This window comes from Leptinotarsa decemlineata, unplaced genomic scaffold (genome assembly GCF_025532065.1).
Source record: "Leptinotarsa decemlineata unplaced genomic scaffold, Ldec_3_MD MMD2_tig00000882_RagTag_RagTag, whole genome shotgun sequence".
Classification (NCBI taxonomy): domain Eukaryota; kingdom Metazoa; phylum Arthropoda; class Insecta; order Coleoptera; family Chrysomelidae; genus Leptinotarsa; species Leptinotarsa decemlineata.
Genome location: NW_027412556.1, coordinates 16702012 through 16729516, shown reverse-complemented (window position 1 = coordinate 16729516; position 27505 = coordinate 16702012). Strand labels below are relative to the sequence as shown.

The 27505-nt window shown below is 34.3% G+C and overlaps 2 protein-coding genes across 4 annotated transcripts in view; one reads left to right on the top strand and one right to left on the bottom strand.

Annotated features, from left to right (window-relative positions):
• The window catches only part of LOC111506461 (beta-1,3-glucosyltransferase), a 104812-nt gene extending 97411 nt beyond the window's left edge, over positions 1–7401 (bottom strand). The window contains exons 1-2 of one of the 2 annotated variants that reach the window (XM_074175147.1): positions 7244–7401; positions 6934–7163 (exon numbers count right to left, since the gene is read on the bottom strand). In XM_074175147.1, the coding sequence (XP_074031248.1) occupies positions 6934–7000 (67 nt within the window). In that variant the 5' untranslated portion in view covers positions 7001–7163; positions 7244–7401. The remainder of the gene's footprint in view (positions 1–6933; positions 7164–7243) is intronic. The other variant, XM_074175146.1, reaches the window with a different exon arrangement.
• A 1919-nt stretch (positions 7402–9320) lies between these two features.
• Positions 9321–27505, top strand: part of if (integrin subunit alpha inflated) — a 288652-nt gene continuing 270467 nt past the window's right edge. For both annotated transcript variants that reach the window (XM_074175145.1, XM_074175144.1), the window contains exon 1: positions 9321–9735. In XM_074175145.1, coding sequence (XP_074031246.1) covers positions 9569–9735 — 167 coding nt within the window. In that variant the 5' untranslated portion in view covers positions 9321–9568. The remainder of the gene's footprint in view (positions 9736–27505) is intronic.

Genomic DNA, 27505 nt, shown 5'->3' with positions numbered 1-27505 from the left:
AATTGTAAATATTTCGAAAACGATCACCTCCAGCGTTTTTGAGGAGATGTACCTTTTTTACTTGGAAAAGGTGTGGGAATTAGGTTTTTACATGAAAAGTACTAAAAGTTTACTGTCAAGAAAGTGAGGGCAATTTGAAATAAATAATGAAAGCGTACGTAGCGCCCTCTAGATGTTACATGAAAATTAATACAAAATTATGATTTCCCACGTCAAAAACCCCGGGTACCGAATTTCGTGCAAATAACTTATTTTTTGCAAGAGTTATTTTCAAAATGCGAACAAAAAAATTCAATTTCAACACCCCGTATCTCCGAAACGAAGCATTTTCGGACACAAGTTCATATAGACTCAGAAGTCGAAACTTGTGCGAGCTAAGAATTAACGAGGTCTTACCTTTTAACGTGTGATTCCTTAACACGGGTTGGACGATAGCAAGTGAAGATGGATCGTTCAGACTAGGGCTTGAACCACCGACCAACACGGCAGTCAATTCGAGTGAGTGAACAACCGCTTGCCTACCGACCGATATGTTGGAAATGAAAATTGTTCGTCCTCTATACAGACTTCCATCGGAACGGTTGTCATGTGAATAAGTTGTTATGACAGAGACTTTTTAGAATCGTTGTAATTAATTTTTGAATTGTCAAGTTATTATCAGAAAAAGTTAATAAATAGTATATTTTGCATTCGTATCACACCCAAGTTTTTCCCATTTCTTATATATATATATATATATATATATATATATATATATATATATATATATATATATATATATATATATTTATATATATATATATATATATATAGGGACAATATCTTGTCTAGTGTTCCACAACTACTCTACAGTTTTTATGAGGATAAAAACACAGAACACGGAGTGAAACCCGAAAAAACAGCTCATCATATTTTGTCCGTGAGAATCTTTGAGTTATCCAAATGACTAACATCAATTCTTCAGATCGTGGGCGTACAAGCAGAACCCTCTAAGTCCACTTTTTTCGAAAATGAAGAATGTATCACGTATAAGTCTATATTAGGGTAACGCTCCAGTCAAAGAAACATTTAAGTCCATTTTGCGTTTGTTACTGGACATACACCGATTGAAATTCACTTAAGTCTAACTTCGTCATAATTTCGACATGCAGAATCGGTCAAGTGCACTTATACGATTTTCAGATTCTACAGACCAATAAGCGACAAGTCTGAACAGGAAAAAACCTGTAAGTCTGTCATTTGGTGTTTATTGTTTCGTGGTGTAGGCTCCTAAGAGTTTATCCATATTGCATAAATGTCTTCCAGAGGCAAAAATATTGTTTTTTTAGCATGCAATGAACAAGTGAGCCATGTTATCGATAAAAATAGTGTCACTTTCAAAACATCTATGAACAATCATGAAAACTTGATATGTGGAAACATCAGTGAAAATAGGTGTGAAACATCATGTGCAGGTGAGCAGTAGTTAATTAAGATCACGGTTTTCTAATGAATTTATATGCATAGAAAATAATAGTATGCTAGTAAAGACAATAATTAAATCATTCTCTGATCTCAAATTGATATTGGGTATTTGGTTGGACTTATATGGTTCTTCTTGTTAGTGGTGGTACCTGCACCTAAGACTTAATTGTTTCTTAAACCAAGAGAGTGAAAACTATTGATCAATTTTCTGCTTGTTTTCAGGTGATAATTGTGCTGATGATGATTGATGATATTGATGACTCAAAATTGCCAAGTACATCCACGAAAATTGTTTCTCAGCAAATCCCCAGATTCGGACACTGATACACTTGATGCTACAAACAACGGTAATAGACCTTCAGAACGCATTTTTTGGTTTATAAATTGAGCCTGATGCTCGTGCCTTTGCTTTCACTACCCACACTCATTCGAGCTCAATTGCAAACAACAGATTTTTTTTTTATTCTAGTTGGAAATGATGCTGCTCAAATATATGGGAAAACCTCATCGAGAGAAGAAAGAAGTGAATTGTATCAGCTATCGCTAAATGAAGACAGTGATGACACAGTAAAAGATCCATATTATAGTGCAAATAATACATCAGAGTCAGAAAAAGGTAAAAAATAAGTTTATTATAGAACACGATTTTTGTTTTAGAGGAGGAAACGGAAAATGAAAAAGAAAAACAGCTAACGAAATGGAAAAGAAGTCATCCTAGTGATTGGAAACGCAATATCGCAAAAAAGAGAAGAAGTGATGGTTTGAATTATGAGATTAATAAGCGGCAAAGACCACCTAAAAAACCCCGAGCGGTCAATTGTGAAAAATGTCGTTTCAAATGTTAGACTAAATTCTCAGATGCTGAAAGGAAGGCTATTTGTTCACAATATTGGAAAATGGACAATTTCAAAAGACAAAAAGATTTCCTACTTTCCAATATTACAAGCATGTCTCCAGAGAGGAGGAGACAAAGAAATGGAAATAGAGGCCCCAGAAGTAATTCCAAACAGTACTACTTCGAAAAAGATAAAAACAAAATGAGAATATGTCAAGCTTTTTTTCTACAAACGCTCAGTATAAGTGGTGATGTAGTTAGAAACGCCTTTCAAAACAAGGGACCAGCTGGTACCAATATCGGAGAAGATAAACGTGGAAAATCTGTGCCAGGAAATAAAACCGTTCCTGAGCTTGTTGCTGCTGTTAAGGAACACATAGAGAGGTTTCCAACAGTGAGATGACACTATTCTCGTAAAACTACGAAGAAAGATTACCTGGACAGTAAATTATCTATTTCAAAGATGTACAGTCTCTACAAAGAAAAATGTGAAGCAGAAGAAAAACAATTCGTGACATTTATAACGTATAAGAGAATTTTTGGAGAGCACTATAACTTATCATTTTTTAAACCTTAAAAAGATTTATGTCAAATTTTTGAGAGGCATAAAACAGCTGAAAATGAGGCAAACAATAATGAGAATTATGGAAGTCATATAAGGCGGAAAAAAGATTGCTACATAGCTAAAGATAGGGACAAAGTACGAGCTACTAATAATGAAAGTTTTGTTTCATCAACTTTCGATTTGCAGGCAGTACTTCAAATTCCCTGCTCGGATGTTAGCCCCATGTACTACTCAAGGAAAATTTGCGTGTACAACCTCACAATTTACAATTCAGCCCCACCGAATGATGCCTATTGTTATTGCCGGTCGGAATTGAATGGAAAAAAAGGCAGTTCCGAAATAGGTTCCTGTTTATATTTACACCTGACAAAAAATTTTCCTTCACATGTAAAGGAAGTGTCACTATGGTTTGACACATGTGGAGGACAAAATCGAAATCGGCATGTTGCCGCTCTGCTTATCTATGTGGTACAATTTTCACAGCTTGAAACTATTCAGCACAACTTTTTGGAAAGTGGACATTCCTATATGGAAGCGGATTCCATGCATAGTTATTGAACATGCTAAAAAATTTGTACCAGTTTATACAATCAATGTTTGGCTCAATATATTTAGACTGGCAAGATCAAAACGGAATAAAAACAAAAAAAAAATGAGCCCTACAACGTACAAGTTCACAGACTTTTACGATTTGAAAGCATTGTCAAAAATTTTGATCAGAAACAAATCGAAAGACTCGGAAGGACACACTGTAAACTGGTTACTTATCAAGAGCTTAAAGTATTCGACAGGAAATCCAGGCGTTATCGAATACAAATACATACACGATGGTCCGTTCAAATGTATCAATGTTTTTGGAAGAGGAAAGAGACCCACATTTCCTAGGCACCTGAAGAAACTCTACAATAAACCATTACCAATAAGTGTAAAAAAAGATCTTCTCAAATTATGCAGAAGTGAATCAATTCCCATCGAATTCCATTGATGGTACAAATCATTACCTACCTCGACAAATGCGCTAGATCAATCTGCTGAGCCATGTGTAGATGATAGCGAAGTAGACGACATAAGTGACTCTGATGATGAACTGCCACTAGTTCACTTAGTCCAAAAAAGTTAACATATGGAAGAGGAAGAAAACCTTAAATACAGACTTGTTGTGAAAAAACTGAAATAAAAAATTCTTTTTTTTTTTTTTGGAAATGTTTGTTTGATTGAATTATGTGCCTTAAGAAATAGGATACAAACTCTCCTTTGGTGATCAAAATCATTTATTCATGAAAACAAATTTCACAGGCGGATTTGGACATTCAATTGCGATTTTCTCGTTATTCACTTTTATGGACTTACATGATTCTGCTTGTACGCTCACGAGATGCTCTTTTACTTTCTGCAGCTTTCAATAGAGTCAGACAATATGAACTATGGAAGTCCAAACCAACTCAATAGATTCAAGGTCTATTGCTCTGCAAAGTTATCTATCAATTTCAATCAGGTTGTTAAAATTTTCACAAACAACTTAATAATGATCATAATTGAAAGAATTGAAAGAAGGAGGAATAAGGTGAAAAGGTTACCTAGTGAATAAATGCTTGTGTTTTTAAATAGTTCATTTTGTGAAAAAGAAGGCTGAAAAGTCGCCCTTTTCTGAACTTTGGTGGGCCGTAACTTTGTAATCAAGGGAGAGTGCCGCTTTTTTCTTTCGGATTCGTAATCTTCGCATCAAAATACGTAAGTACACTCAAACATTTTTTCAAAATCGCCGGGTGCCCTCAAAACGAAAATTTACCATGTTCTTGCCATCCAGGTGTTCAATATTTGTTTGGCAAAGCCTAAAGCGATGTCAATGACAGGTTCTGGTCCGATGAAGCTGCTTGCAGCACCCTCCTTTGCAAGGGAGTCAGCAGCATCATCGTCTCCCAGGCCAGTATTGCCAGGAATCCAGACCAGAGACAGGCCACTCACTAAGTCAGGTTCACATATTTAATTTCGTGTTGGAGAGAAATGAAGCCTCTAAAATGTTCTCAATGATATTACAGCACATAACAAATTTTCATGAACTGGAAGACACTTACCAATACAGTTTGGTCGAAGATTTTCTGTGTGCAAAATTTTACAGAAAGAGCTACACGTATTTCGTTTTCACGAAAGCTTCCTCAATCAGAAAGCTATTGTACAGCTCTGTGTAGCAAAAAACATGTCGCAGTTTTTGTAAAATCTGACACATCGCCAATGAAGACAGTAAACCACATGAAATATTTTTTATAGTATTGAATATCAATTACCATGTTATCTAAATGAAGTCCCGTTGTAAATACATGTTTATTTTGATTTTTCAAAACGTTTTAATATAATGTCAATCAACCAACGTTTTTCAACCTTCGTTTTTACAAAGGGCAACATAAAAGTGCAAATAGTAGGATTACACATTTGTTGCTGCTTGGAGCCCTCTTATATGTATACTTGAGAATTAATGTCTTGAAAATTTACAAAAAAAATAATTTTGGAAATAAATATTGGAAAATGATGTTGAAAAGTCTAATATATATGAAAAATCACCGTTTTGTCGTCATGAAAACATTACAATAAACAAATTCTGGTGATTTACTATTCTTTAAAACATCATAATTAGCATTTCTCAAGAGGAGAACGAAAACACATTTTTTCACAATTGATTCAATTGTTTATTCATTTGAATATTTGTGAAAGTAATTAATTGCCGAAAGTAAATAAAATATTCATCAAGTTCTGGATTTGCGCGATGAAACAATAAATCTTTGATCAAAAGTTTCGTGTCAACACGGTCACCATCACTTTTTTTCAAATACGGCCTTGTACCTTTAACGACCTCTTTGTTGAATGCACATAAGTTGTCTATCCATACGATTTATGTGGCAATTTTCTAGTATGATGGGTGTAATGCTATCAGGTATAGTCTATACGAAGTCAATTCGAACAGATAAATAAAAAACAAAATTACCGGGTCTGATAATTTACTAGTAATACCATATAAAACCACCCACATAAAAATAAGGATAAGACCTGCTACTTATACCATGCCGCCCATGCCATACAATGAAACTGCCGACGTTCGGCAACTATTTTGTTTGTATGCCATTCGAATTGACTTCGTATAGACTATACATGTATCTCTTATTTTCTGATTGAAGGAAACAATCGCTTGTAAAAGCTTCCAGCCTCAAAATTTCTCATCGGTTTTATGCACTGAGGAAATACTCAAAATTTGTATCCCAGGTGCACCAAGTTTCATTGGTGCAGATCATGGAAGTTTAGTTTATACTTCCATGATGTAGATCCATAATTTTCGAAATTTTGTCTACCAAATGACTTGAGTGTATAATGATTTGATAAAATTAACTATGTGAAGTGTCAGCACTGATTTATGTACTTTCGAAACAGGACATCGTGATGAAAGTATGAGAAGCGTAGTCGAATTTGATTGGATCAAAACAATTTTGAATTGTTGCTGAAAATTTCGACGGGGTCAGCACAAAGCATGTATTATTGTTTCAAACACTATATACATTCTCACTTATGTACCTGATGACAGTCTCAATCAAATCAAGATATTAAAATTGGGATATATCAAGAAAAACTGAATAGAAAAAAGAAAAAAAATCTTCACAAATATGTGTATATCATACTAACTTTCTTTCAGATTCAAACTGGAAGAGAAGTTCCATCTGAAACGATTGATTTTGAATAACATCATAGAATTCGGAAATCAATTAAATTTTCATGAAAGTAAGTAGGAGTTTTTTCCGCTCTGTTTTTGAAAAAAACTTCTGTGTATGACATTAGAATATTTAAGAATAGTTTTTGTTGAAATATAATTTTTTTTATTTCTTTATTTTATATACTCATGTAGAAGTATAAGGTCAAAAATTTTTAAATTATAGGCACCTATGTATTTTGTGAAGCTATGACGAGTTACCATGGTAACTAAGAGTTTGTAAACAAATCATCTTGAAATTACCACAAACATGTGTCATAGAATGAGAATATTAATGAGATTCGCAAAATGGTTTGAAAAAAGTGGAAAACTTACCCAAAGCAGACGAAACACTAATAAACACAAATAACAATAAAAACATTTTCCCTATTCCCCCTAACATGATCGAGGATAACACTAGATTCTGGTCGTTTCCGAAGATGTGAAAATTCCAGGTAAAATTTGAAGACAATGCACTGGCGCGTAGAACGGGGCGAAAATTACGGAAATGCGCGCTTGCGTACAAATGTAGAATTCAAATTAGTTGGTTTCTTCAATATTTCAATCTGAAAAAAAAATACGGTTTTTGTTGCAAAAAGCAGCGTTTTTTTTTAAACAAATACAATACATTTTTAACATTCCTAACCTCAAATGAATGTTGTATATTCCTGTATCACTAAATACACCAGTGAACAGACCGGGAGAAATGGAAGAACAATTTCCATTCGTAAAATAAAATCACATTGTTAACGTGGTATAATTATTTCAGCTCCATTTAATAAATAAATACATTTCAAGAATAAGATTTTGTTGATGGTTTTATATTTTTAATTCCAGTGTTGCCAGGTTAAGTTTTGACAATTCCTCACTTGCATAAAAGATTTTTACAATTTGTCGTATCAATGAAGTTAATATTTTCACACTAGATTCACTTGAACTAGTTGATATGAACTATTTTTTTCACGAAGCAAATTTTGGAGTTATTATTTTTCTAAAAAAAATTGAATCGTATCAACTTTGCGAATAAACTTGTTTATTAAAGGAATGTGTCATCGGAACTGAATGAAGTTATAAGCTGTACAATGATGTTATTAGTGATACTAAAATCATTACTAAAATGGATATGGAAGTTATAAGTGATTCCAATCCAACAAATTATCTGTAGATACAAATAAAATCAGACATTCACCTTTTGTTTCTTATGCAAACTATCCACTGAATCTGGATGACATCAAAATTGATGAAAGTTCTGAAAGGAGTTCATGAAATATTTTGGTATTATGTTATATATTTTCGGATTGAAATCTTCATTTCAAAATTGAGAGGACCTTTATCACAATTATAGTTTTTGAAAAAAATCTAAACATATCTCACTTGAAAATTGTTTATCAGTCTGAGCTGACGAAATTTGAGTGACGGGTATCTTGAGAAATTGAATATAATTTAAGCGATGCGATGGATTGAGAAACAATTAATTTACTCCATACTATCCGACCGACGATTTATTTCATGAAAATGGACAACTATATTGCCTGTATATCCTTAACCACGTTCAAAACTCTACATCTATTGTCTCGTATCTATCATATCTCTATCTTGATATATGAAAATGTGGGAATCTTCCAAAGAAAGAAAGGAAGCAGCGATCAGTTTCGAAAAATCAACCGTTTACAAACATGTGTAAATCATGCAAAGAAGTAACTTTCAGTCGGACTCAAAGTGAAAGAAAAAGCCCTCTCGAAACAGCTATTTCCATATAAACATTGTATTAAACGAAAGAAAAATACTTTCGAAACAAATTACTTTCATATGAACACTAAATTATACGAAAAACACTTTTCTCTATTCGTAAACATTCGTAATGGAAGCGAATCAGATATCATTCACAGGAATCCTACACAATGTAATTGATGTCACACTGTCATCCTCACTGCTAGACATCCGATGTTTCGCCGTAAGACACTTACCTTATCGGCTTTTCAGTTGCAAATACGAATAACATTATGTTGTTTTCCGAATAATGATATGAATTATCAAAAGAGTTTTTCCTTTGATTTCATTCGTTATTACCTCACTAAAAATTTAATATTGCATGCATTGAATGTACCCCGTGACACTTGTACTTGCTGAAAATGTGTGGCTTAGATAATTTTTTGTTTATTCCTAATATTTTCTTTTGCCCCATTTGCCTTTTTTACATAAACACTGAGTATAGTGCAATAACAAAAGCTGAACTAATTTATGTAATCGATTCTTTCATATCTCTTTTCATTTTATGATTTTTTCAGTGATCTGAATGAATAAATAATATTTTCATTCTATCAATAGCTAACAATTAATAATGAAAAATGTGAGAAATCAAGGACACTCGTCTATAATCAAATAGTGGTATAGGTGACGAAAACCCGCAGGAAATATCAGATTATAAATCCTCAAAATTGAGACTTTATTCACAAGTGGCAACTCTGAATTATTCCATCTTATTTATTTAGTGCTGCCATCTAGCGAGGCAAAGCTAAGACGCCTCACACTTTGTAGTAGGATTCTTTCGAAAAGTAAGTGCGACATCTTCCTAACGAAAAATAACTCATGGATCCTCGTGAATAGAATTCTGTAGGAATAATTGAAATCTTGCTTCGTGCTTCCGTAAGATCCATCTAGACAGCTGTCGTACCGCCAAAACAACTTTAAAAAGAGATTGGCGCTTTTAGCACTCATTTAAACTTGAATGGACGTCAGTCGCAACGCAACTTTGAAGACAACGCGCAGTTCTTCAAAAAGATTAACTAATTATGTCTTCTAGCTAACAACAACATATCAAAAATTCGTAATAGAGCAACTACTGTTTTCCGCGTGCGATTCATTTCTTTGAACGATGCGACTTCGGTCAACGAACATTTTGGAGAAGCATTACGAGTAGATTACAAATTTTAAGTTTTTCGAGTGCTGTTAATTTTAGCAATTTGTAATCATGTGTGAGTGTAAACTGATTCTATGTGCGTTTTTAGTGAGCAATGTGATACTAGTGACTTGTTTCAATGTTGACCAAGAAAATTTTGCGGTATATAGACTAGAAAATAATAGCTCTATGTTTGGATTCACCGTTGCGGTGCATAAAGACCGAGGGAACAGAGGATGGTAAGTTTCTTGACAATAAATTGCATTTTCGAAAAAATATATTCCAATTATTAATAATTCATTCAAATCAAAAAGAAATACTTATATAATAAACACTTAACTAAATATATATTTATGACAAAGGAAAACATACTTCAAATATATTTCAAAAAAACAGTTTCTCAATTTCAATCAAGAAATCGATGAATAGGCTCATTCATATCATTTTTGAGTCATCAACAAATTAAAAATATTAATATTTGAATGCAGGTGTTTGAGTAGAAGATTAGAACAATTTTTTAATATTTATTTCAAAACTTTAAAAATATTCGTCGCAAATGGTCGCAATTGGTTGGCTTCTAAAAACAATATTTTGAAATAAATATCAGACATAGTATGAATACATTACATCTACCTGTTTTTTTTAATATTAGTAAATATAGTACTAATCTTAAGAGATCAAGACGTCATTAAAATATCGAACTAACATGAATATTATTTTTTATGAATTTTCACTGAGATAATTCAGTAAGTATAGTTTTGTTAATAAAATTTTTCCATTTCAACAAAAGTTTTTCTAAATCTCACGGTACGATAAAACAACTATGCTAATGATTCTGTTTGCATAACTAGTTATCTGAAAACTCTTTGTAGTTTGTCGTTGTAACTTTTTATTCATACCTGAATTGCTAATCCAAATTGTTATACAGAGTAAGCAATTCCTAGTTTGTTTGTTTCAAACAATAGAATGTCTTTTTATGGCAATGTCCAAAGTATATTTACTTCTTTCTTATAAATTTATTGACATCAAATATCGTAGAACGTTTGAAAACATTATCGAAATTTAATAATACCGAGAAAAAAGTCGAATGTCTTATTGTGATAGACAGAACGTATCTTGGACTGTTATCAACGTTTTGTTCCATTCACTCTTTTAACAATCATCAAGGTGGCTAATGAATTGTTGATATATCCCAACTTTGAACAAGGATAGCATTAGGAATTACTAAAAACATCAATCACGAACGAAAATATTAATTTTTTTCTCAGGCGTTTTGTGAGTATACAACTTTTGTTTAAAAATATTCTTAAACAGCAAAAAAAAATCTAAAATTTCAAAATTTTAATGTGTAGTAGGTAAGGTGGAAATCTAAACTTTGAATTTGAAATTGTTTGAATTCTCACAAGGGGTTGGAAAATGACAATTTAGTCAAATAATGATACATTAAAAAGCTTATTTTCTCTCTTCTTTATTGGCCGATGCTTCCTGTTCAGGCGCAATTGGGGTCACAAAAAAAAAACTTATTTATGATCTAGAAAATTATTGCGTTCACGAAATATCTCGTATTTTTAACGAATTTCATGTACTATTATTGTATATCCCAACTACAACGTTACCTATAACGAATAATTTAGTCCAAAGATATTTATTCTCGATAAAAATGTTTTGACAGTTCAACTGTTCGCTAAATAAACAATACCACGTCATTGGCAAATTGAAAATATGGATGTGTGCGAAAATAATTACAGAATAGGTACCTATATCACTTTTTTACATAGATTTATCACTTGATGACACAAGTAGCAAAAACTGACGATTTATTGATGGATTTGTCATTGCATTGTTGTACTATTGTTAAAAAATAGTGGAGTGCTGAAATAGAACGAATCCTGATACCTAATTTTCAAGAAAAGATTAAACTTGGTAATATTGTAGGTACTTTATCCACAGAGTGTATCTTACAGTTGAAATAAATATGGAACAAGTAAATTATTATGAGTTCTCTTTTGATGAAAATGTAGTAGCCAAGGTTTTAATAATACACTTACCGAATTGTCAATAATTATCAACCTTAACCTCCAAAATATTTACTTAATAACTCATAAAAATAGTGGTATGATGATCAGTTGGACAACGAATTCATCTAATATGAAGAGATATAATTTCTGGTGACGAACAGAAAGCTGAGAAGTTTTGTATTTGAAGATATTCATATATGCATTCAAACGGTTTGTTTGTGTCAAATTTAGTAATTGAAGTTTGACCCCCTTCATGTTGATATATTGGTCTGATATTTGGTAAACATATTCAGTTTTGATAATAATAATAATACACAAGGTCACCCATCTGTTTTATATGGATGATCTTAAACTTTATGCCTCTGGAGAGGAGGATCTCCATCATCCCTTGAGGGTGGTGGAAGAGTACACGCTTGCTATCGGTATGAAATTCGGGATAGACAAATGTGCAATGGTCCATCTCAAAAGAGGACGATGCGGGGACTACGGAGAGGATGTGCAGCTCGTAGATGGAAACATCCAACACCATCTGGATGCCGGAGAGACGTATACTCACCTCGGGGTGGAACAACGCCACTCACAAGAGGTAACAACAGTGAAGAACCCTCCGCGGCAAGTAGCAGCACAAACTTCAACAGATCTTGTCATCGGAACTGTCGGGGAAGAACAAAGTTGCTGCAACAAATATGCTTGCCGTTCCAATCTTACTCTACTCGTTTGTAGTGAAGTGGAATCGGGAGGAGCTGTATCAACTCGACGTAAAGACCCGAAAAATGATGTATCTCTATAGGAGTTTGCATCCCAAATCGCCCTACATGATAGAATGGTACTGGATACAGCCTGTAAAGTCGTCAGGAGTTCGGATCCCCTTCTCTGCATGGTCCGTGACCATGAGAGAGCAGGAATTGAACCATCTCTCCTTAGGGCAGCTGCCCGAGCAGCTGATGAACTCGGTATAGTTTTCGACTCTGAACAAGGTGACCACAATTCTGTCTCCGAGTTGGAACCCGTTCAGCAAAAAGCTCAGATGAAAGCCGCCTTACTTCTGCGGAGACACAAGGATAAGCCAATGCATGGGGTCTTCTTCAATAACATTAGAGACCTTGGCTTATCAAAGCGCCTGACGTTCGCTTTTCTCAGGTCGAGTGGGCTGAAGTCAAAACTGAGGGGTTCATCATGGCTTGGCAGGATGGTGTCTTTAACACCTCAATCTACCGCGGTCGTGTGATGGGAATTGAGGTTCCTGACACAAAATGCAGGGCCTGCCGCGAGGCGCCCGAGACCCTAATGCACTTGCTATCAGCATGTCCAGCATATGCGGTCTCGGCCTATTTCCATCGACATAACGCGGCCCTAAGAGTGCTATATTACAATATACGGCACTCGGTATTGACGAGACACCGGTATTGCCCTACGCTCCGGGGGATATTGAATCCGTTGTGGGGAACAAGAAGTGCCGAATTTATTGGAACTATTCGTTCCCCACGCTCAGGCTCATACAAGCTCATAAGCCTGATGTAGTCCTTCTCGACCACCAGAGCAAAACGATATTTGTCGTGGAGTTTTCAGCTCCTGGCGAGACAAATATCGGATAAAATATCGAGATTTTCTCTTCGAACTCCGCAGACTCTATCCAGATCACTCTGTCGAGATGGTTGTTCTGATTATTGGAGTCCTTGGTGGAATGATGCCCTCTCTACTCTCGAATCTCAAAATCATACCGGCTTGCCACACTAAGGCAGAAATCTTAGTCGCACAGATGCAGAAGGTTGTCATTCTTGGCTCACTGCGCTTGCTCAGGGCACATGATTCTCGGACCCAATGATCACTTACCACACGTTGTGGGGAATGGTCATTGGTTGATAATGCTGGCGCGCCCTCCCGAATGTATCGGGGCTTCGGCGGATAGGGCCTGACCAGCGGACACTACGGTGAAGAAAAAATTATGTTCATTCACTTAATATAGACAAAAGGTATACATAATTCTCAAATATAAAAAAGGAGTAAATGAACAACGGCATCACAGAAGGAGCATCGCCGAAGGGGTATTCCTTAAACGTGATATAGCCATGTCAGTAAATAATAAAAAATAGAAAATTAGTATGTATAAGGTGAGTTGAAATTCATCATGAGAAGTAATATAAAATTAATGTTAAAAATTAATAAAATAAATCTGAATTATAAAATAGTGCTTACTATCGGGCTAATATTTACAGTAGTTCAGCGACAATAGTCATTGACGGTTGAACGCAAAATACATTTTATATGTGATAAAATGACCAATATTTAGAAAAACAATGTTAATCTAGTATGAAATGAGATAAAATAGTACATAATGATAAAAACAATAGCTTAAGTAAAGTAATTATGTTACATGAAAGGTTGTGAAATTAGCCGTTACGTTATTAAAATTTGTTTGTCTTGTGTATTTTTTTTACTGGGGGGTGGAGTTTATAGGGGGCAATTTTGTTTATATATTTTTTTAAATTAATTTGATTAACCAGTTTATGGAAAAATGATCTTTCGGTGAGCAATATCCATTTTTTAAATTTTTTCTTGAAACTTTTGTTATTATAATTGTCTTTGATTACATATATGATGGAATCAGCCGATACTTGATGAAAATCCATAACTAACGTATTCTAAAAACACTTTATCGTGAGATTTCCACTAGACAGTTTTACAAAAACGCATCACGTGTTTCGCCATACAATGGCTTCCTCGGACGTGTCTTGATACACTACTGTTATTAAGACACCCCCGAGGAAGCCATTGTATGGCAAAACACGTGTTGCGTTTTTATAAAACTGTCTAGTGAAAATCTCACAATAAAGTGTTTTTGGAATATGTCTTTCATAAGGAAGTTTCTGAGATATTGGAATTTAGAAAGTGTACCTCCCATCTTTCTCACTGTTTCTTTTATGTGTTAGTCCCAACGAAGGTGTCTATCAATTGTCACCCCTAGATATCTAATTGAGTCATTTTCAGTTATATAGTAATCATTGTTGATAATAAGTTGTCCAATATCAGGTAATCTATTGGAGTATGACGTGAATGGTAAGTAATTCGTTTTATCGAAGTTAATTATGAGTTTGTTCTGTCGAAACCAACTTTCGATTGCTATAAAATCTTCTTCTACACATAATTCGAGTTTTTCCCACGTAGATCCTGTGTATAATATGGCAGTGTCATCCGCAAAGCTCAAAACCTTACCTCTTCTATCAAGAAGGAGCAGTTCATTCAAGTAAATTGGGAAAAGAACGGGGCCTAGCACAGTTCATGAGGTATTCCACAGCCCACAGTTTCCGGATTACTCATTGCATCACCTATCCTGACCCTCTGTTCAAGATCATTAAAATAACTTTCGAAGAGTTCATACGTTTTTCCGCGAATACCAATGTTTTCCAGCTTTTCTAAAAGTTTAGGGTGACTCACTGTATAGAAGGCTTTAGAGAGATCGATAAAAATGCACAGTGTTGGAATCTTTTTGTCTAAAGAATCGTAAATTTGTGATGTAAGTTTATATCTTGCATATTCTGTCGATCTTCCCCCCTAAATACATATTGTTCATCAGCGATCAGTTTATATTTATTTGTAAATTTCACAAGACGCCTTTTCATAATTTTTTCAATTATTTTTGCTATATTCGGTATTAGTGTAATTGGACTGTAGTTAGTCATATCCAATTCATTCCCTTTTTCGTATAATGGTTTGATTATTCCCGTATCTAATATTTTTGGAAAACAACCACTTTCAGAACATTTATTAATGGCCAATGGAACTTCAATTTCAGTAGAAATTATTTTATATTATATTTTAGTTTCCGAGCGAATTCCGTCATGCCCTGGTGACTTTTGTGATTTCAATTCAATGATCACGTCATGTAGATACTTCGTTTGTATCAGTTTCATAAAGATACTATGAATTTTGCAACCTTTGTTTAGGAATATTGTTGATGAAAATAGTTTTTAATGTCTAGTTTTGATGAAAATACAATTCAATAAATTCTGTATCATTGTAAATCCAAAATTTCCTCAGCTACAAAATGGCGGATTAGATATTTTTTCACAAGTACCTCAATATGGGTATCAAATGACAGGGTTTGACTAGTACTACAGTAGTATACTATGAAAAAGAGGCAAATCCAATATAATCTATACAAAAAACTTAGAATCGGGTAACACGCATGGGTCTACCACCCAAGTCAAGATTTTGTATCGTATCACGGACTGTGTGGCGTTAGAGTGGGCTAAAATGATACGTTGTTAGGGATACATCACCCAAGTTGAGTTAAAAGGTTAAAACGTGCCGAGAACAGTGTGGCATCAAAGTAGATAAAAATTAGAAACTGAAATCTGGAAAATAAAATAAGTAAACAAAAAACTATGTCAAACGGTTTTATTAAAAAACAAGAATAAAAAAAGGTGAAAAAAATTAATCGTTGTGCGTAGTATTTACATATTTACTCAGATTACGCTACGCCCAACGATTTTATCATTTTTTTATCTGATCAATACCGTAGACCGTAGATTGCTAAGGAGAGTGGTGTGACGACTGCTACCTAAGACCTTTCGAATTATTTTTAAGTTTTTAGTACATTATCTACAACATTATTTTCTTTTTTTACAATAAAACCGTTTAACATAAAGAAATTACCTCTGAGCATTGCACCAGAGTAAATTATTTTCACTTTTGCGGAATTCTCAATATAAACAATTGATCTATTTTTAGCTACGGCGTCATGAATCATTTCGAAATCCCTAGTGAAATTTTTTTCATCGAATATCAGCTAGATTTTAACTTGAAGTGAGGTAAACATGTATTATACAGGCCGCTCTTTTAAGCTGATCCCACTATTAATATCTCAAAAATGGTCAGACCTACAAGTTCGCAAAAAAGTTTCCTATTTTGGGGAAATAGAATAATCTATCTTCAGATCGAGAAAGTCAGTGGTAGTTTTGAAATACTGGAATGATATAAAAAAAGCAAAGACAGTTTTAATACTGTTTTATATTTGTTATAATCTAGTGTTGACCAATTTGCATTGCGAGTTTCTTTTATTTGACAGTAAACTTCACTTTTCAAATACGGATCTCTAGTTTATTTTTTATCGATTTTTTGTAGTCACTCTAATAAATTCAGATACGTATTAAAATATAGGTTCGTGTTACAAAAAAATAAGTTGATGAAACCTAATAAAGGAAACCTCGTATTACAAATTGGTTTGTATCAGAGTACAACAAATATAAAACAGTATTGAAAGTTCATCTTTTTTTATATAATTCAAAATGGAAGCGGTATAGATCCAAAAAACGAAATTTTACAATTCTATTTCTTGCCAAATATTAAAAAAAAACTGTTTAAAAACATCTGTTTAAAATCTGTTTTTCCGTTAACTAGCTGTCGCACCCCTACGAACGACAACCCTCAGAAGTCGTAACTTGTGCGAGCTAAGGACTAACGAGGTCTTACCTTTTAACGTGTGATTCCTAACACGGGTTGGACGATAGCAAGTGAAAATCGATCGTTCAGTCTGGGGTTTGAACCACCGACCAACACGGCGGTCGTTTTGAGTGAATGAACAAAGCACCCACGTCGAACTGACCAGTTGCTACTGGTATTCTCGATCTGAAAAGAGATTATTCTATTTCCTCAAAATAAGAAAATTTTGTTCAACAAATAAACGGCCCGAATACAAATTTCTTGAAATATAAGAATAGATCGCGAAGCAGTGTACGATTTTATTTAGCCTCAATCATTAGACAGGAGAATTCCATATAAACCTCTGGGTCCTTGGATATTATTGCTCTTTGTAATGAATTGTCTGTAGGAACTTTTATGGATCATGATTGCATGGAAGTCTTTGTTTCATTTTATGACAAACAACAAATGAATTTATCACTGAAAAAATTTCATCACCTTCGTATTTTCCTTGATAGCTCTGTAAAAGTTTTGAAAACAATACCTACTCAGTTCAAGTTGAAGTATATCTGATCATTAGTTTAAACACTTTATATTTGTGTACCACAGATAAGAGGTTGCATTTATTGAAACTCTCTAGTTTCATTGTTGTACCTGAAATGTCTGAACGTTTGTCGGGAAACTCATAAAGAACCCTTGAACTTAAAATTTAGATGTATCACGAGTACGGTGTTTGGTCAAAGGTGAATTTTAATTTTTTCCAAAAAATACTCATTTAGTCATCAATTTTATTTTGTCTCTTTCAAAATAGTACCACTCATTTGTGTCAGAGTTTTATCCTTTCACGGGTCTCTTCAATTTCGGTAACACGAAAAAGTCACAGGGGAGCAAATCTGGTGAATAAGGTGTTCGATTTCATCAGTTCGGACTTCTATTGTCTAATATGACATAAATTGAATTGAAATCTGTAAATAAATTTAAAAGATTAGCTGAAAAACAATTTTATTAGGCAAAAAACTGAAATTACTTACAATGAAATAACATACAAGCAACAACCAAAAAAAGCAAAACAAAAATGAACAATTAACACGAGCTGAAAAAATTAAAAAATTATTAACAAAAAATGAAAATTACAAATATAAAATCAAAATATTCCAAACCAAGTTATTTCACGACGTTTCGATTGTTAGTATCCACAATCATCTTCGGGTGATAAATGGACATACTCCTTCAAGATCTGACTATTTATAGGTCATTCGACTGCTTTCGCATATCCCCCTTTTCCCTCTCTCCGCTTTATTGGTTTTAAGCGAGAGCTGACCGTTTGGCGGGAGTTGGTCGTGTTCCGTTTGATAAGAGGTTTCCATATGTTGCGTATCTCTATGCTAGCGTGGCTACATGCATTGTTGGACAACATATATGCGGCTTCTTTGAATTTTCTCCTAAACCAGTGTTCCTCTTTGTGGATAATTTCAGCCCGAGCCCACTTGATGTTACGTTGAAGAGTCCAAACATGGTCTGCTATTACGGATTTGCTGGTTTCTCCTCGCTGTGTGTTTCTTGGGCTCGGACATGCGAACTTTCAATGGCCTCTTACTTTCACCAATGTATAATTCTCGGTACTCGCAGGGTATCCGGTAAATGCAATTCTTGGAATCGCAGTCCGCGTTTGGCGGCCTAGTTTTCGTGAGATTGCTACGGATAGTGTTTCCAGATCTGAAACAGTTTCTGTTGTTATACTTGGACCCAATCCTTCTTATCCTTTCCAACAATCCTCTGATGTAGGGAAGTATAAGTACTGGTTGTGGCGGCTTCTCTTCCTTGTGGAGCTCTTGCTGTCTTCTAGCTAAAGCCTGTTCCACCATCACTTTGGAGTAACCATTCCATTGAAGGTCATTTTTGATGATGCCTTGTTCCTTTTCGAGACCTTCCTTTGTATTGCAGAGTCCGAAAGCACGGTCTAGTAGACCCGTGTAAGTGGGTTTTCGATATACAGATGTTTCCCATTTAGTGTCGGTCCTCTTCATCAATACGTCTAAGAATGGCAATTCGTTGTGGACTTCCTTCTCCATTGTGAAAGTGTTGTTTTAATTCTGTGAAATTGTCAGTTAAACTTTGGTTTTTGGGTTTCTGAAGAAAAAACATTCAAAAATAACAAATAACCTCAACTCTTCAGATGCAAAATGGAGAATTTCATTTGAAAAGTGTTTAATTCTATTAATTATATGCGTCTTGATTAATTTGGAGATGATTTCGTTTAATAAAGTTTTGTGATTGAATAATTCAAAGATATTATTGGACGAATTGATAGCCAGTCCTTCTGTCTCGCTATGTTATAAAATTTTTGTTGCCCAGCAAAATTATGGTGACCTTCAAATGAGATAAAAGCTGAATTCACTACTGTACGATATTGAATGACGTGATTAAATAATAATAGAATGCATCAATTATTATATTACCAGGCGCTACGGCAGAGTTGATAGAGATCTGTCATTCAATTAAAAAGTAGTTATGAGTAAAAAAAACAACAGCTGAAGAAACAATCATGAGGCATTCATTAGATGTATTAATTCACATTCGCTTTGATTCAGTTTTCACTACGTTCATTCGTTGTCGAAAATGCAAATGATCTCATTACTATTGTTTAGTTACATCTTTTCCTCAACTATGATGTCACATATCAAATCTCCTTCCTAACAATGATTGTATTAACTAGTAACCACAACTAGTAATTTTTATCATCATTGTTGGTAATTATTATGTTTATCTCAACGATTGACTCATTGAAGAGACAAAACGATTACATTTATATTAATGAAAGTTTGCCAGCTGAATAATTCTGCGGAATTTCAGCAAACATCTTCATAGAAAAATGAGATCAGATTTTCAATTTCAGAAATACGGTACATTTCTTTAATGTCCCCCCCCCCTTTATATTTTAAATGGGTCAACTCAAAAAATTGAAAGTCGGGATGATGAAATAAATGCATGAATAATTTATTTTGAAGTGAAACTGACAGAGGAAACTTCCAAGATGGCGACTGGGCGCCATCTGGGAAAAATAAGTTAAACAGAAAGGGGGGTCTTGTGACACATCATTTTGAAGCTCCTGACAAATACTTCACAACCCTAAAATCTAATGTCAATATCTTCAATTACTACAAAATGGCGAAGCTTTAAATAATTGCCTGAATGCATTGACATTTAACTACATAATATGAGGTAATAAGCTTGTGGTCAGTTCAGAAGATACTCAAAATGGTTGCCTTGAACTTCTTGACATACGAACAGCCTATTCGATATTTCACGCCGAACATTTTCGAACACAGTAACGCCAATATATCTACAAATATTTATTATTCTCTGCCGTATATCCAATATTGAAGCAGGTTCAGTTTCGTGAATCTTTTGCTTCACATAGCCCCATAAAAAAGTCCGAAGGTGTCAAATCTGGCGAGAGAGCTGGTCATTCTGTAGGAAATCGACAGACAATCCAACGACCGGGAAAAGTAACATCCAAATAGTTTCTCACTTGTCTGGAGTAATGTGGTGGTGCTCCATCTTGTTGAAATTCAATAGTAGTTTACAGCATATTCAGATACAGTTCCCCTGTTGAATTTTGATCAATGAATAGAGGTCCTACAATATGGTTTCCCAATATTCCTGTCCGAACGTTGATTTTTTTCTGGATATTTGGTATGTGTTTCACGGAAAACGTGTGGGTTGGTATCACTCCAATAACGGCAATTTTGTCTGTGAACATTGCCGTTTTGAAAAAATTTACATTCGTTACTAAAATGAATATTGTGGAGATAGGTAGGATGCCTTGCAATGGTTTCCGTCATGATTTCACAGAATTCTGTTCTTCGATCAGGATCATCTTCAGTTAATTGGTGTACCATTTTAATTTTGTATGGATAATACCTATTCCTCTTCAAAAGTCTCCACACAGTAGAAGGAGACACCTCACAAACATTCGCGACGGAATAAATAGACTGTTCAGGATTTACTACCATCTCACCAATTATTTGCACTTGCTGTTCTTCCGAAATGGACGGATGACCTGGGGGTTTTTTATTATGTACACTACGGTAGTTGTGAATTTGGATACAAGTTTCCTCAAATATTTCCTACAGATAGGACGATTCGGAAAACGTTCATTGAGAATCCTTTCGATCTCGTGAAAGTTACGCGTCGCACCGTAAATAAAAATCGCTTCAATTTTAACTTTCAGTGGACGAGAATTGACCATTTTAGAAATTGTTGACGTGGTACCTAGTAAAAGCGAAAACTAAATGAGAATATTCTAACTGAACAATGATTTTCATTTGTCGTACTGATATTTTTTGTCGTTTTTATGAACAAAAAATAACTTTACAAACCTTATCAGGTTGTTGGAATTGCCATATGGCAGATAAAAAGGAATTTTTTTAGAAATATCAATATTAATGTGTCTGTCTTCAGGAAATTATTAAATGTTCTGCAAATTTTGTAGTAGGTGAAGATATTGACTTCATATTCTAGGGTTGTAAAGTATTCGTCAGGAGCTTCAAAATGATGTTTCACAAGACCCTCCTTTCCATTTAATTTTTTCCCAGATGGCGCCCAGTCGCCATCTTGAAAGTTTCATCTGTCAATTTCACTTCAAAATGAAGTATTCATGCCTTAATTTCATTATTCCAAATTTCAATTTCATGAGTTGACCCGTTCAAAAACTAAAAGGAGGAACATTAAAGAAATGCACTGTATATTTTTTAAGTCTATTGCTTTTTTCGTGGTGTTCTTGTATTGGACTGAATATCTATTAGGTAGTTGAGTAATGTACTTACATCTCGAAACAGGTGTTTGCTCATTTATCGAGTATGTATCATCCATGCAAAAAAAATATTTACTGTATAAATGTTCTCATCATTCTGTTTGCTTTTTGTATTACAATGTCACTTCTATATATATTTTTTAAGTGTGATGCTTTTTATCGTAATGTTCTTGTATTGGACTGAATATATATTTCTTTTTATGTAGTTGAGTAAGGTAATTTTATCTTGAAACAAATGTTTGCTCACTTATCGAGTAGGTATCATTAATGCAAAAAAAAATGTATTTGCTACATACAGTCTCTATTTTCATTAATAAATGATATTATTATCATATTATTATACTATGAATGACGTGGAACATGGCAGAATATTTCAGATAAATTCGTACTGAAATCAGCACAAATTAATAGTATAAAACTGACAATATGCAACATGCAGGACTACAACTGTAACAGTCTTACAGGATAACATCTAAGTCAATTTGCTTATAACCGAATTAATTGCAAATAATGTAAAAACGGTTTGTATAACGAATTAAGACATAACATCTTATAATAGTTACTGAAAGTAGCACTTTTTTATTCAACACATCAAGAAATAATCTATCCTGATCATCATCTTTTTTCTGAATACTATTTAATCAATCATCATTGTGTCTAAGTATTTGCTCGTTGAATATAAACCTACTCTTGTCGTAAACTCCAAACTCCTCATTCCAAAGGAGATAAATTAATCCTGCAACATTTCTTAGGCGACGTAGATATCATTTCAATTTGCAATACCGAATTAATTTTTCTAAAAAGGGCATCGCGTGTATTAAATTCTTCGATTCTGAGAATAGGATATCATTTATTAACATTCACTCCTTTTATGGGTGAACACAGTTCGAATAACAAAGAAAAGTAATTGGCGTTTTATAGGAAATAGCAGGTGCTCACTTACTTGAGATATGTCAAAAAGTTTTCAGGATTTATGCGCCGAAACAAGTCTTGAAATAAAAATAAAACAGGGGTAGATTCATAGGGGACATGTGTTAGAATTAGTTGGGAACTACGTTTGAATATTTTAGGTTTTCTAGAGGTATTTGAAGAACGTATGGAAGGATCTACATACTCGATGAAAGAAACGAAACACTACGGCTTATTTATGTCGTGGACCTTTTAGTGTTTGGAAACTTTTTGAAGTTAAATTTTATGACTTGCACTAGAAGAGAGATGGGAGTTGCTGCAAAATATGCAGAAATGTTGTTAGAGTTTCAGTCTATATTTTCATGTCAAGGTTTGAAACCCTCCACTGATAAATGAGATACAAAATTTATAATGAGAATCGATCTTGTGAATTTATTTTATATTCTAAGTGACAAAGAAAGGTAAACACCCATTTATATTGAAAATATTTCAATAATGTTTTGCATGTATATTTATGTTGAGGACAGTAGTAAAACACCAATACAATTTCAGCCGCATCAGAAGTTATTGTGACCAGTTTTTCAACTGTTTTTTTTGTGTGAGCATTTACCATTTCTCCAATTTTCATTCTTATTTGTGCTTTAACTGTTGAAGTTTGTTATAAACTGTTTCGTATTGTTAACACTATGCCTCGAGTGTGATATTATATCAAACAAAAAACTAAATAAATTTCTTGGAATCAATCTGGACAGCAACCTCAATTTCAATAACCATATCAATTTGCTGAGCAAAAAAAATAGCTTCGGGATGTTATGCTTTACGAACGGTGTCAAATGGATTGGGTACTGTAACTGCAAAAATTGTTTACCACGTTGTGGTTGAATCGCATCTAAGATATGGCATATCATTCTGGGGCACCTGCAACCAACAACACTTCAATACAGTCTTCATTCTCCAAAAGCGTGCCATCTGATATCTGTGCAAAGTTGGGCCTAGAGAGTCTTGTAAACCCTTGTTCAAGGAGCAAAAATTACTAACACTTTCTTCTTTATTCATACTCGAAACTGTGTGCCTAGTACATAAGAACAAATCATCTTACGATTTTGTTATTGGTTTCAGTCGCCAAAGCGACAAATTAAGACTGCCTATTCCATCATCAAATTTGATTAAAAACTCATTGATCTATAATGCAGCTAAAATATATAACCATCTGCCGATCAGTCTTAAAGATATCCAATCACCTTATCAGTTCAGGAAATCTGTAAAGCAAGTTCTCATTGACCAGGTGTTTTATAGTGTTCAAGAGTACTTTGATAAAGATATGGATGGAATTGTGAAATAAAATTATTCCCTGTTCAAGCACTGCTTATGTTGATTTTAATAGCTCCTGCAATTGTCAAAACAGTGTCTGTTTATCTTATTTATTTATATATTTTATCTATTGACTTCCTTATTTACCTGTTAATGTCTGACTATTCGTTCATTTAGGATGTATATAAATATGTATGTGTGTGGTATTTATGTGTGTTTATATATGCATATTCATTTAATTATCTATAATTGTTTTAGCTGTGCACTAAAAATCGTAACCATATTTCAGTATGCCACATACATTAAACCAATGTATATGTATAATGTATAGTTATTATAGTGAAACTCATTCATACATGATTAGCTTTCTCAACGAGTTTATACTTTGGACAATAAAGCATATTTGATTTGATTTGATTTGATTCGTCGTATTCCTCAACTTAGTGATTTTGAGAGAGGACGACTTGTTGGCTTACGTGAGGCAGGTTTTTCAGTTAGAGAAATTTCAAGAAGAACCAACCGATCTTTGCGTATTATTCTAAGATGTTATCAGGCATGGACCCAGGGGGGCCAAGAACACAGAGCTAGGGGCACCGGTAGTCGCAAGGGAACAACAGCGCGTGAGGATCGCCGATTAAGACTTTTGGCTCTTAGGGATCGGTTCATTTCTACTAGAGCAATTGCGAATCAGTGGTTTGAAGAACAAGGAAGGGTTGTTAGAACGCGCACAGTATATCGGCGAATAAGAAGTTCCGGACTTTTTTCTTATCATCCCTATTGGGTGTTCCACTGACTCTCGAGCATCCACGCAACCGATTGCACTGGTGCAGAGACTGAATAAATTGGGATCAACAGTGGAACCGCGTACTCTTCAGCGATGAATCTCGCTTTTGTTTGCATATGCATGATGGATGAGCAAGAGTAAGAAGGCATTGTGGTGAAAGAAAAAATCCCCAGTTTGATGTGCAGAGGCATGTTCACCAAAGTGTTGATTTAATGGTTGGGGTGCCATACTGAATTTACAACAGCCCCCACAGATTTTGGCAGTACTTAGAAATGAGTTAGAAGTTGCGTGGAATGAGATACTCCAACAGGATATAGACCACCTTTTCAGGACAATGCCCAGACACATCCACGACTGTATGAGACATCGAGGATCTGCAACACACTACTGAAGTTCACTGGTTTCACGATCATCCAATTTCTCTGAAAACTTACTCGTTTGTTTGCTATTATCTGTCAAGTATGTAAGTAAAAAATTATTGAAATATTTTCAGCTACAATATCCCAAGGACATTGATAACTAACGAAATAATTTTATCACAGTTTTCGAAAGCACGTTATTTGGTAACATCCCGACGCCGAAGGCGGAGGGATGTTACCTAAAATAACGTGCTTGAGGAGGTTGTGATAAAATTATGAGTTATTTATCAATGTTCGAGGGATATTCGGTGAGAAAATTTTTTGCAATTCGAACCAAAATCATTTATTGAACACACAGTTATTAAAAGAACAATTCGTATAATGATATTCCGTTGATCTTGCTGTATTTGCCTCGGTTACTGCATAGGTGTTTCCACGCATACTATTGATTATTTGGTTATGATGTTCCTGATCAATATTCAAATAAGGTTTTATGGAATTTCCATTATTGTGCCCAGTAATTTTCAACAATTGCTGTTCTTGAACTCCACTCTTAGCTAGTTGACTGACTGCAGTTGCTCTATTAGAGTGATTGGTTATTTTCCTCTGTTTCGTATCCAAGCCAATTGCTTCAGCAGAAGATTTCGTCCATCCGTTGATTATATTTCTACCCAGAGGCATATTGTCATACCAGTTATCGCTTCCTGTCTTCCAGTGACGATTTGGCCTTAAAAATAGTCTATTTGTCTTGATATTTGTGCCTCGTTTTGATAATAATTTAATGAATGCTCTGACAGGACAAGCATTGTTATCACTATTTTGAACTAACCATTTGCTAGAGGCGCAGTTCTTTGAACCCCCTTGGCAGGTTTTACTAAAAATTGGATTATATTCTATCCTATTAGTTGGAGATCCATTGTTGTCCTTTTCGATATGAAAATAATCAACTAAGCAAGCAGCACCTTCACCACCTCTCCAAGCCAATTCCACCGCTGCTATGTGATAAAATTTGCGTAGGAGTCCTATAGGGGTATTTTCATCCCAAAAGTTTATAATTTCACTCATTTCATTTGAAGTTAATGGTACTGAGCTTGTTTTGCGTTTAGTGGGATCTGTTTGTAAATTTCTTCGTGCTGCGTCGCGTGCATTCCGCGCTTGTTTGAATGCAACACTTTTAAAGGGGTCTAGCATGATATTATCCTTCTTGTAATACTTTTCTTGTAATAATTTGCTTGTTATATTCCATACGGTTTTAACAGTAGCCTCCTTAAACTCTGTGCTATCCTTTTTTCTCATATTAATCGCCCAATCCTTGAGTATTAATGCAAGCTCTTCGAGAGTACGATTTCCATCCAATTCATATTTTCTGGCGTCACAAAACTCCATAAATATTTTCCAAGTGTATTTTTTACTATTGACAGTATTTTTTGGTGTATTTTCTTCAATGATTTTGTAAATTGCCGCATCATTTTGAACACCAAAGCGAGGAAGTGACATTTTCGAAATAAATTGAATTACTGAAATGTCAAACAACTTTATTGTGTTGGTTGCTTAGCAATGATAACTACCCGTGAAAACTATCCATGGGTAGTTATCAGTGTAATGATGGTTTCATTGGTTATTTCGACACACATGACTAGAAATAGACAAAAATAAAAAAAAATTTTTTGGCAAAAAATTTTCCTATCAAATTTGTCTATTTCTAGTCATGTGTGTCGAAATAACCAATGAAACCATCATTACACTGAAAATTTTTTGCCAAAAAAATTATCCTATCAAATTTGTCTATTTCTAGTCATGTGTGTCGAAATAACCAATGAAACCATCATTACACTGATAACTACCCATGGATAGTTTTCACGGGTAGTTATCACTTATGTCATGACATTGCTAAGCAACCAACACAATAAAGTTGTTTGACATTTCAGTAATTCAATTTATTTCGAAAATGTCACTTCCTCGCTTTGGTGTGCAGTAACCGAGGCAAATACAGCAAGATCAACGGAATATCATTATACGAATTGTTCTTTTAATAACTGTGTGTTCAATAAATAATTTTGTTCGAATTGCAAAAAATTTTCTCACCGAATATCCCTCGAACATTGATAAATAACTCATAATTTTATCACAACTTCCTCAAGCACGTTATTTTAGGTAACATCCCTCCGCCTTCGGCGTCGGGATGTTACCAAATAACTTGCTTTCGAAAACTGTGATAAAATTATTTCGTTAGTTATCAATGTCCTTGGGATATTATAGCTGATAATTTTTTTGGCAAAAAATTTTCAATATAAATGAATGTTTATCTTTCTTCGTCATTTAGTATAGCTACAATATATTATTTGGATAATGATGAAAAGCTGTGGTTTATGGCTTATTCGCTACACCTGC